An 11794-nucleotide genomic window follows, 5' to 3' on the forward strand; every position below is an offset into this window, starting at 1 on the left:
CCTACAGCGTTTGGAGCAGATCTTTGTACTTGTGGTACTTCATATCCCCTCACCTTTCTCGCTTCTGCGCCCTTAATGATGCGGTGCTTAACTCGGGCCATTGTCTTCGCTGCTGCTCGGTAGGGCTCGCAGTGCCTGCTAGTCTTTGTGCGGGTTTGTGTGATCACAGAACTATTCTCTGGGCTTTGCTTTCAATCCCGGCCCGGAGTGCTGGATGCTTACCTTCAAACCCATGATCATGGCTGCATCTTCAAAGGCTCCTTTGTAACGGCAGCGGCTGAGGACCGAGGGGCAGATTTTGCACCGACACACCAAAAGCTGCTGGTGCACCGTGCGTGGTGACCTGGTGATCCCCAGCCCGAGGGGATCCCATGGGCAGCTGCCCCCTTGTAGACACCCCTGTCCCTCGCCCATGGTGTTATGGAAGGAGGAGACCCGAGGTTAACCTAACCCTTTCCCTCCCATTCCTTCATTACTTTCCATCAGAGGCATCAAGTGGTTTTGGACTCTGAAGAGCCTCCTGGGGTGGGGTGTCTGTTTGCCCTCAGTGAGATTAGCCCCTGCCAAATCACCCAATCTGAGCTGAGACCTTCTGTTGGGCTTCCTCTTGGTGTCAGCCGAGGTGGCCCTGGAGGAGAAAGCTTGATGGCCAAGTTGTCCAGAATTGTAGGTTATTTTTCTGGTTTCTTGTCTATGCTTGCATCCAGCCCAATGGCCCAGGATGGTACCTGCCATCTCCTTATGTCTTTCTCAAGAAGACAGACACTGTCCTGGACGTCTTTTTTTAGCTTCTTTGTTATCGTCTCCTGAGCTGTCCCCTTCGTGAGGGTGAGGACAGAGGCTGGGACCCACGTCCCTCCTCTGAAGAGCACATACCTGCCGTTCTCCCAACATCCCCACCTCTTCCCACAGATGTTCCTCTCCAACGCCAGCGTCACACAGCGATGCAGAGACTTTGGTATCGTGGATATTACAGACCAGACCTTGTTCTTATGGAGGGAGAAGGGGCAGGAAGAAAAACCTGCTGCTGTGTTGACAGTCCCTACATTTCTCTTTGAAATGAGCTGTCGCAAAGCATCGATCCCCTGCTCGCATCCCCAGGCTAATCTGAGCATCCCTTTCCTCCGCAGGTGCCCTACTCCTGGTTGTGATGGCTCTGGTCACATAACAGGAAATTATGCATCGCATAGAAGGTAAGATCTCCCTTAAATTATTTTCTCTGTAGCCTCTTTCTCATTTTTTTTCCCCCTGCAGTGGGCAGAGTTGTAAAGTTCTGAATAAAACATTAATGTTACTGACAACTGAAGCCTATTTTCATCTCTTTAATCTGACTTCTCTTTTCTTTTTTTTTTTTTGATGTTTCCAGCATCTGATTAGAAGCTCCCTTCAACAGAATAAAAGACAAAGGGTCAGATTTTAGCTGATGCAATGTTCCCGTTAATAATGCTACCTATTTATGACTTCTATTATCACTTTAGAGCATTAATAGCAGAGATCTGAGCCTTCTGTTTCAACAATTCCATTAAACATCGCAGGCTGTTAGCAGATATCTTCTTATCTAGACACCATTAATTACTGTCCATCTCCCTCAATTTTTTATTATTTTTTTTTCCTCCTGACTTCTCCTCGTGATGTGAAGCTGCAAAACGAGAGAGATCAAAAACACTGTGCCAAATTCAAGGGAAAGATGACTGAAGCGGGGGAATAGCAAATGCAGTGATTCTGCCAGTGAGACAGCCCTTTCTTCTCTTTTTAACCACAGTCTGTCAGGCTGCCCTCGTGCCAAGAAAAGTGGGATCAAGATCACCCCGACAAAGGATGATAAAGAAGACCCAGAGCTGATGAAGTAAGTCTGGAGAAAACTCCCGAGCGGACCCTCCCGCTCGATCCCCTTTGCCTCGCACAGGTTGATGCGGGGGAGCAGCATCCATCCCGCATCCCCCCTCGCTGGCGCTGCTTGGAGCGTCGTCTGCCCGCGCTGGAGCAGGCGCTGCCAAAGCTCTTCTGCTGCTTTCCAGGGAACTTATCCCTGAGCCCAAAAAAGGTGGGGGGGTAATTTTGAAATGCGATTGCAAAGTCAGGAGGTGGGGAAGTAACGGTGTATTCTTTCTCACTTGTTTTTCCGGATGTGAAATGCAGGCTGGTAGGGCGTGAACAGTCTCTCTCCTACCTGTGCTTGATGTAATGCCTGGAAAAATCAGCAGTGTTGTAAAGGGGGTAAAACCCCACAGTCAAGTGAAATGTCGCAGGTTTTCAGGCGGCATTGGGCAGGTGAGAGGTGCTGGTGGGCTTGTTTAGCTCCCAGGAACATGGTAGAAATAGAAACTATCCAGCACTGAGTCGGGTGAGGATCCAGTAACCCCCAATAAGACACGTTTTGTAAAGTCTTTGCCGTGGCTGAATATTCAGAGCAAATAGAAAAAGTCTTCCTCTGCTGCCTCAGGCTGAATTTTTCAGAACATCCCAGGGGGTTTATCCTACTGGGAACAGAGATTTTAAATCCCTTAGTCTGCCTCGGGAGCTTTCGTTGCTGTGAAATCCATTTGTCCTGACTTTTAGCAAGCCCCAGCATCACGGGCTCAGCATCCAGGGCCTGATGTGAGGTTCGGGGTCTGTGTCTCGATCCTTCGCACAGCTACGGGACATCAAAGCCTCTATAGCAGGGCTGGGGCCAGCACTGATTCCAGCATCCTATTTTTGGTTAACCCGGAGCATCCCCAGCCCTTCTGGAGCCTGTCTGCTCACCCAGCAAGTGCAGGTGGAGGGGGGTAAAAAGAAACATGGAAAAACTTATCAACCCCCTCCAAGAGTTTCTGGATGCCCATGAGCGCTGGCATTTCTGGCCAAACCCCTTTGGCTCAGCAGACTGTCCCCAAATGCATGGGTTTCCCCCCCATTTTAGCCCTAGGGCAGGTGTTGCCCTTGCAGAAGAGCAGAGGTGAATCCCTCCGCATGTCCGGGTTTTGCCCTGGAGCAGCGGCTGAGCCGAAGCGGGACCCGGTGAGTGCGGAAGAGCCCCGCGGGGGCTGCGGGAAACTGGGATGCGCCAGCCGCGGGAAGGACCTTTAAGTGAAAGATGGTATTTGAACCATCTGCTCTGTTCTTACTCCACAGTCTACAGGAAGGAAAGCCTCCCAGTTAAATGAGCCATGTGATAATTAGCAGGAGTTAGCAGAGTTTATTAAAAATTAAGCAAGCTACTCGAGAATCTGTAGGCAAAAATCCTTTTTTTGGCTCAAATACACTAAATTGCTGGTGGCATTGTACTGCTGTGCCATTAAGCAGTGACACAGCAAAGGAAAGGACAGGCAACAAATGCCATCGTGCAACTGCCGGCGGTTGCACGTTTGCTTCTTTCACCGCAGTCGGGTGTCCCTGTTGGGGGAGGTCGCCCCTCTCCAGGTTTTTCCAAAGGACAAGTGTCCTTCGGGGCTGGGGAAGCTGTGGCTTTGCTCATCCTTGCCTGCCCCATTCGGGGCTGGAACCAGTCAGGGATGTGCCAAGGGGCTGCCTAGTGCAAAGAGATTGCTTCCCAGGGGAAGGAGAAAGGGGCTTTTACACGGCTGTTTTGTTACGGTGCAGCCAGTGCGGGTACGGGAACGCGGGACGAGCTGTCAGGGTGTTCCCAGAGGAACGATAGTCCCCCCTGGCATCCCCACCAGGGGCTGGGGCTCTCCTAGCCCACCCTGTTTTGGTTTAACATCAGCCGGCAACTAGAACCACGCAGCCGCTTGCTCACCCTCCCTTCTTCCCTCCAAAGAAAGGTGAGGGGAAGGGGGGGGAAAAAAAGCAGGGGAAAAGGAGAGAAAACCCAGGTGGGCTGAGATAAAGACAGTTTAATAGAAACAATAAGAGAAGAGGAAAAATAATAATAATAATGACACAGGTCACTCTCACCACCTGGTGAATTGGCACCGTCCTGAACAGCGATCGTGGATTCCTCACCCCACCCCGGCTAACCCCCATTTATATACTGAGCGTGACATCTATTGTATGGAATATTCCATTGGCCGTTCCATCCTTCTGTCTCTGCTTCTATGGGAAGCTGAAAAAAGTCCTTGAATAGTGTAAATATCACTTAGCAACAACTAAAAACAATAGGTATTATTGACATCCCTTTCACAGCAATCACTGGAAAGAAAATTAACTCTTTCCGAGCTGAAACCAGGACGCGCCTTAAAGGTGCGAACACTGGAAAGCTAAAATGGCAAGAAATGAGGGTTGGAGCATCACCAGAGCTGGGATTTTCTGACTCCTAGAAAAGAGATAAAGTTGACGAGCTGACGCCGTCCACCCCCAGACTGGCCTTGGATGCTCGGTCGGCAGCGGGACCGTGGGCAGGGCGCAGGCAGCGCCGGCCAGGCTGCGGGGTTCTCTGCGGCAGGAGGACATCAAGGCATTCCCCAACGTCCCGCGGCACCGGCAGCAACCTCCGCTCCTCCAGCACGCCCAAGGAGGAGCAGAAGCTCCTCCGAGATGCGCAAAACACCACGGTGCAGCGGTCCCTTGGCTGCCGCCATCCCCCAGCCCTCGGCAAGCTCGCGCTCTGGTTCCCGCAGGTGCACCCGGTGCGGGTTTTTGCGTTAAGGAGCTTTGGCTCTAAATCCATCCTCCGTCTGCACCAAGCGCCACTTGGAACCCGGCCGAGTTTTGCACATCGCCACCGAGGAGAAAGTCATTTGGTCCCTGTTGTTTTTGCTGTTCATCCTTCAAGTAATTTGCTACAGACGTGATCGAACAGATCACCTCAACCTTCAGCCCAGCCCTGGCATAAAACGGAAGCATCCGCGGCTGCCTAATTGATCAACAGCTACCGGCGCTTCCGTTAAATAAAAATAATTAAAAAAAAAAAAAAATCTAAAAAATGTCCAAGCCGGCTGTTTTGCACAATAAGGCTCTGGTTTATTTTTTAACAATGAAAATGTAATGGAAGTTAAATTAACAGCGTAAAATATGTAACGGTTGGGCCGTAACGGCTGCATACTAAATGCTGGGGTTTGTCTCTTTCTTTCTCTCTCTCTCTCTTTTTTCCCCCCTCTCCTTTTCCTCCTGAGGATTCAGTAATTTGCTCGTGATCATATAAAAGCAATGATGTTATGAATTTACTGAGGATCCTGCTGGCAGGGATATTATAAGTGAATTGTGCTGCATTTGCAGCTGATTAAAATCGAGATCAGCATTTTTCAAATTATCTCGGGAAAAGGCTGGGTGTACAGCTCCCCCCTTCTGCTGTCATCTCCCTTTTGTACGAAATATAAACAATCAGGGTAATGATTTCTGCGGTGAGACACAGCTTGCGATTTTCAGGAGCAGCTCAGCAGATATTTTGCTGGGGAAACTCGAAGTCCCTAACTGTTTTCAAACCGACGACACAGGGGTCATTTTTTGCCGTTTCTTACCTATTTCCACCTCCCCTTTTTTTTTAGAGTGACCTCCCTTGAGTAATAAACTTTTAACTGTATTTATAATTGGCTGGCATCTTTAAACAAACGCAAACCACAGCAGAAACCTTAATAGATACACTGGACGCCGCCGAACGGCTGAATTTAGTGAATAGTCCATTAAGCGGGGAGTTTGCGAGCGGGGAGGAGAGAGGTGCCTTTGGAGGCACTCATCCTCTTGGCAATTAGCGCAAGTCATGTCAGTGCTTCCACACCACCCCTTGCAGCTCCTGTGTGCTTTAACCGACCATAAACGGTGGCAGAAGCACGGGGGTGGGAGGGCTCCTGAGCCTCCCTGATGGTAATTCCCACTTTTATCCCCTTGCGAGCGCAGGTTGATCTCTCGGTAGCCGTGGGATGTGAAACCAGGAGGAGAAGAAGGAGGAGGAGGAGGAGGAGGAGGAGGAGGAGGCGGCAAGCGGTGCCTCAGGGTTTATTTGTCCTGTCTGATGGGGTACGGGCTCAGAAACCCCTCGGATGCCTTCCTTGCAAGAGAAGGTCTCAGCTTCTTGGCGCACAGGGACTTCCCTGGGTCAGGGACTGGTTGACGGGGAAGGGTTGTGTCCCCATGGGCACAGAGAGTGCTCCTAGATCGCGTTGACTGTGCTAGTGTAGGGTGATGAAGTTGATGACCGTGGGTTCCTCGGCAGTAGCGCCAGGGAGAGCTGGCTGGAAATATGTGGTGTTTCAGTGTGAGCGTGTCAGCCTTGGTTCACGTCAGGATCCAAAGTCAGGCAGCCCAACCTGCCGTCTTTGCCCTCGGTGAGGCACCAAACACAGAGTTCTGGACACCACTGGGACGTGCTTTTGCTGCAAGTGTGAGTGCGATGTGACCTCCACAGTCTCCCCCTCTTGCAGGATTTACCTTGGTTGTCTTTGGCTCTTTTGAAGGGGCAGTTGTAGCTCAATCTCCCATCTGCCCTTGCCATCAATGAAGCATCTACCACATAAGATCCAGATGAGATCCCCAAATGTGAATGCTCGCTTCCCAGGCTTCCTCCTTCCCGCCCATGCTTTATTTCCTTACGTCCCTTTTCATTCCCGTGCTGTAATTTTTGGTCATTCCCTGTGCCCAGGTGTCCGGTTCCTGGCTGCGTTGGGCTTGGACACATCAGTGGTAAATACGCTTCTCACCGGAGTGCATCAGGGTGCCCTCTCGCAGCCCGCAGGCAGAAGGAAGGATCGCTCAACGGCTCCTCGTTTTCCTGGAAGTCGTTGAAGAACGAAGGCCCGACCTGCCCAACTCCGGGCTGCGACGGCTCTGGCCACGCCAATGGGAGCTTCCTCACTCACAGAAGGTAAATCACAGGGTTGAGATCATTGTGAGTGTGACAGCATTGGCTATGGACTAACCTACCTGCCCGTAGATGCTGCTTGAGCATCGTCCAGCTCTTCACGCAAGGCTCAATAGCTGGTGCTTTTGCTGCCGATCTCCATCAGGTTGCTCCAAGGGTGGTGTTTTCCGCACAGAAGAAAACACGTAGTTGTTTCAATATTGCAATGGTGAGATGTGGATTAGGCAAAATCATGAAAAGTCCTTCCATGAGCAAGCCAGAACAGGACTTTGGCACCCAAACCAGGGATGCGATGCCCAAGCCAGCCAGACTCATCTCACCTTCCTCACCTGTCATGCCCTTTCTTTTAGCAAACAATGTGTGTTTTAATCTTTGCTCAGAGAAAATTGCTCTCGCTTTATAAACGGGGAGCTTTGTGGCATTATTCATAAAGCAATTTCCTCTGTACCATAAAAAGCTTTTAGAAGAACTATCTCGCAGCATAAACTCCGCCAAATGATACGCGCTCTTGTTGGGAACATAAGCACCTATAAATACCTAGAGTTTATGAAATCCATTTTTACTTGCTTTTCAGTTTGTCAGGGTGTCCAAGAGCTACTTTTGCTGGGAAGAAAGGAAAACTCTCAGGGGATGAAATTCTCAACACAAAGTTCAAGACCAGCGACGGTAAGGATTTTCACTCCTTTTGCCTGGTAGGCATGGCAGGGTGTTGGGCACAGATATCTTTTTCTTTGCAGACCGGGGAGGTTTCAACAACTGAAATCTGGCCCCAGATTTACAAGGATATCATGTGCTATGAATACCCACTTTTTGGGGGTCCTGAGTGTTGAGGGTGGCACGGTACCAGCACTGCTCCCTCCCTGACACACTGTGAGGGAGTAGGTGGAATGATAAAGAAGGACTTTCCACCATGAAATTTCAGGAAAAAAATAACATTAACGCTGAAATTGAGTTTAGGGTTGGGTTTGTTGGGTTTTTTTTCCAACTATTCCCTGGCATTTTTACAAATCCCTTGCAGTTGTTCAGCAATTTTCACCTATTCAGGGCTTTTAATCCTGAGATATTTCTGGATCTGGAATTTTGTGAGCGATGGCACTTTGCATTTCCAGTGCTATTACTGAGGTTTCTGTGGTATTTGTCAAGGTTCAGGCATTTAACTTCAATACTTACGTAGCGTGGAACCTATAAATATCTGCACTCTCCTAGAAATATTACTTTATTTTATGAACCTTGTAATTTCTAATCAAGACATGCATTAGTTTTTTAAATGGCATCTTCCCAAACTCAGGACCGGAGGGAATGACCTGAGTTTTCAGGGCAATCAGCCTTGCAGGGTGTGGGGATGTGCCGGACTCCCACCGCTACGCTGCCGTTGGCTTTTGCATTTACATATTATAGAATCATAGAATCATAAAATTGTGTAGGTTGGAAGGGACCTTGAAGATCATCAAGTCATATTGACCTATAAAGTGTCATTGAACTACGATGCTAAAAACATTACAAAAAAAAAAATAATAGGTGAGATGTGCATCCTGTTTAGAGGATGTAAAAGCAAAGGCGAGGACTTTGTGAGGGGTGATGTCTACGCAACAGGATGGGCACAGCAGAAAGCCCAATATTATTGCTTTTCCCGTAAGCGTCTGCTGATTGACCACGACCTTCCCTCCTGCAGTTCTGGAGAACGATGAAGAGATCAAGCAGCTGAACAAAGAGATCAGTGAGCTGAATGAGTCCAACTCGGAGATGGAAGCGGCCATGGTGAAACTGCAGTCGCAGGTTTGTGGGCTTGGACGTGCGTCCAAAGCCACGGCTGGATGCCCCTTGCCTGGGGGGTGGTGGGTGCCATCGTTGGAGGGTTGGTAACCCTGCCCTGCTCCTTGCTCTGCAGATCTCCACCATGGAGAAGAACCTGAAGAACATTGAGGAGGAAAACAAAATCATAGAGGAGCAAAACGAAGCCCTGTTCCTGGAGCTCTCAGGGTTGAGCCAGGCTCTAATCCAAAGTCTTGCCAATATCCGCCTTCCGCACATGGTGAGAAACTTTGACAACGCTTCCCCGGCCGGCGTGATCGAGGGAGCTGGGCAAAACCCCATTCACAATAAGGCTTATGTACAATTAAAGAGTGGGAGAATTTCTCTGCGTACACCTACATGTCCTTTATAAGATCAGTACTTTTGCCTTATCTCTGAAGCTTGTGTTCTATCTCCCTTTTGTTGTCATTTTCTGCTGATCTCCCTTTGTATCTATTGTTCTGTCTCATTACATCTGGGAGCATTATCACAAAATAGGAAACTTTATCAAGGGCACCCAGCGCCTTTTAGGCTAAGACAGCACAAGCAGAGATCAGGAGGGATTGGATTTCAACGTCAGAAAGATCTTACAGCTCCTATTATAATGCAGGTAGTTTCAATTCAGTTTTGAATAGCTGGCAGCCAAAGAATAGCATTCTTAAAGAGAGTGTATTTTGTTTAATTTAACAAGGTCTAACAGCCCACAGCATGTTACCATAGAGTTACAGCAAAATGAAAAGACTGCATTAAAATAGTAAAACCACAAAAGGCTATTAATTACCTCCTCTCTATTCCCAGGAATGTAATTACTGTTGTCAAAACCAGGTGTGTGGAGGGGGGGCTGGTGTTGTCAGGGAAGCTGTCCTCTTACAACTCATAAAGACCATCGCAATGATCAGAGGAAGAAGCTTTTGATTTATTTTTTCTGCTTTTGGTTGCTTTTTTTTCTTTTTTTTTTTTTTTGGGGGGGGGAATCCTTTTCATTGGGGTTTGTATTTAAATTCAGGCTGGTTGGAGAGAAGCCATCCTCCAGCAGAGCAGTTTTGGATAGTATTCACCCAGCTGCCTGACTGGCAGAAAACCACTCGCTGAGTGCTTTTCTGTAAAGTATTTGACACATAAAGGTCAAATAAACTGTTCAGCAAATATTTTTTCAAGTTTCAGGCAACTCCAATTAAATAATGCCCACGAGACTTGTGTGCTCATTTTATTCCTCTTCTTTTTCTTCTTTCCCCTTTTCTTTTTTCCCCATTAACTCCGAGTCAGACAGTCGCAAGGTTTCCACAGCGCCCCTAAAAAGCAAAAGCCGTACCGCAGCAGCAGCAGCATTGTGCTGGTGTGGGCGGACGTGAGCCCAAGGTGACCAGGCTCCTGTCCTAACTTTGCCTTTGGTTCCCTCCGTGATGCTTCTTCAGCAGTCCTCTCGTCCTCCAGCCCTTCATTTCCATGGCTTCATTCAGCCTCCAGCCTGTCAAACTGCCCGCACGCGCTTAACCTGATGCTCTTAATAGTTCCACGAGGACAATGCATAAAATTAAGGAACCCATTAAGGTCTGGCAGGAGCAAGGGTTGCACGAGGAGATTCCCGTACGTACAGCACCACACACAAAGAGGCTCCGACGTGGAGACCTTTGGCTGTTGGTACATACACACCCAATTAATTGCAAAGAAACATCTCAGCCTCTTCCTGCTCTGCTACTAACGCTTTTATTTGGCTTTTTTTTTTTTTTTTGGCTGCAGGAGCCAATTAGCGAGCAGAACTTCGACGCGTACGTGAACACGCTGACCGACATGTACACCAACCAGGAGTGCTACCAGAACCCGGAGAACAAGGACCTGCTGGAGAGCATCAAGCAAGCCGTCAAGGGCATCCAGGTTTAGTGACGCAGGACGGAGATGAGCAAGCGAACAGACTGTAAGACGGAACTTTCCCTCCAAGTATTCAGGTTTACAAGTTAGAAAACTTGTTTAATGAATGAAAAAAAAAAAAAAAAAGGAAAAAAAAAAAAGGACCAAAACGTAACCAAGAGGCCATTTCTGAGATGTGGAACTGATCGAACTCAATGTTCTCATTTACTTCACTTTGGACCTTCTTAAGAAAAGTGGGATTTTTCTACCTGGACCACGAGGTAGATCAGGACAGAAGGTTAAATTCTCCAGTAGGCTGTGGGGCTTGTGTAGCTGGTGAAGAGCAGGCATCTTTCCCGAGTTGCCGTGCTCTTGCAGAGTTGATCCAAGGGTTAAAATGTTACAAGAACAGGGTCTTGTCTGATCCAAGACTAGCGTATGACTGGCGTAAACCCTCATGTTGTCTATGGTCGTATGTCCAGATCACCTACTCACACATGAATTATGTTCTGTGTTGCTACAAGTGCTGGAGCTGCAAGCTACCTGTAAATCTGAACCTGTGCTGGGCCTCCCAACCCCGAGGTGTTCAGATATCCACTGGGCATGGGGAACTCTGAAGTATTATAAAGTAGCTTATTTTTATTTTCTGAAAGAAATCTGAAGAGCAGTTCTGGATCTCCAGTGGAAAGCGCAATGGAAAAAAGGTTCTCAGGGAAGCTTTTGGAGTTTGCAACTACAGTATTCCTTTGTCTGTCTTAAATATGAGAATAGCTATTATGAATAGGCCAATACCAGATATTTCATACAGAAGAATTCTTTGATGTGTCATGGTCCGGTGTATATGATTTTTTGGAAGTCTGTTTGATGACAGTTCTGGTTCTTTTCATTATTGTGATCATCCTTACAGTGGCGCAGTACTGCCAGTCCAGAGATCATACATCAATGCCAGAGAACGTCTGAGATTGCGATGAACAAACAAAACAAAACAAAAAGAAGAAACAAAAAAAACAACTAAAAGAGAGATGTTAATTGATGGCCAGCAAAGTGCTTACCTACCATGAATCAGCAGTTGATTTCTTACAGGTATCCACAGGGCAATGGGTAATTTTTGGTTTGGTGTTCTACCTTTTGCACAAAATCACAGTGCAAGCGCCATTCTGGAGAAAAAAAAAAAAAAAAAAAAAAAGAGTATTCAGGTATTGGGTATTCTTCCAAAGAAGCATTTTGTAAGCAGCTCGGTACACACAGCCCACTGTGCACTTAAAGAACAACTTTATGAATGTTTTTGCGACGCTGCTCTCCTGCACCTGCTCCATGGCGCGCGGAGCCGGCTGTCACCCCGTGGGTTCGCTCTCCCCCACCTTCGCTCCCCTCCGGAGCTCGCTGTCCCCCTGCTCCAAACACCTGGGAAGCGCAGGG

General features: G+C 48.2%; 1 protein-coding gene across 1 annotated transcript in view; it reads left to right on the top strand.

Annotated features, from left to right (window-relative positions):
- Window positions 1–10522, top strand: part of MYT1 (myelin transcription factor 1) — a 36337-nt gene extending 25815 nt beyond the window's left edge. Inside the window, exons 15-21 of the mRNA XM_009893431.1 lie at window positions 1131–1193; window positions 1763–1846; window positions 6518–6739; window positions 7311–7402; window positions 8409–8512; window positions 8625–8768; window positions 10268–10522. Of these exons, the coding sequence (XP_009891733.1) occupies window positions 1131–1193; window positions 1763–1846; window positions 6518–6739; window positions 7311–7402; window positions 8409–8512; window positions 8625–8768; window positions 10268–10408 (850 nt within the window). The 3' untranslated portion in view covers window positions 10409–10522. The remainder of the gene's footprint in view (window positions 1–1130; window positions 1194–1762; window positions 1847–6517; window positions 6740–7310; window positions 7403–8408; window positions 8513–8624; window positions 8769–10267) is intronic.
- The last annotated feature ends 1272 nt before the right edge of the window (window positions 10523–11794 follow it).

The sequence above is a fragment of the Charadrius vociferus genome, unplaced genomic scaffold (assembly GCF_000708025.1).
Source record: "Charadrius vociferus isolate BGI_N301 unplaced genomic scaffold, ASM70802v2 scaffold259, whole genome shotgun sequence".
Classification (NCBI taxonomy): Eukaryota; Metazoa; Chordata; class Aves; order Charadriiformes; family Charadriidae; genus Charadrius; species Charadrius vociferus.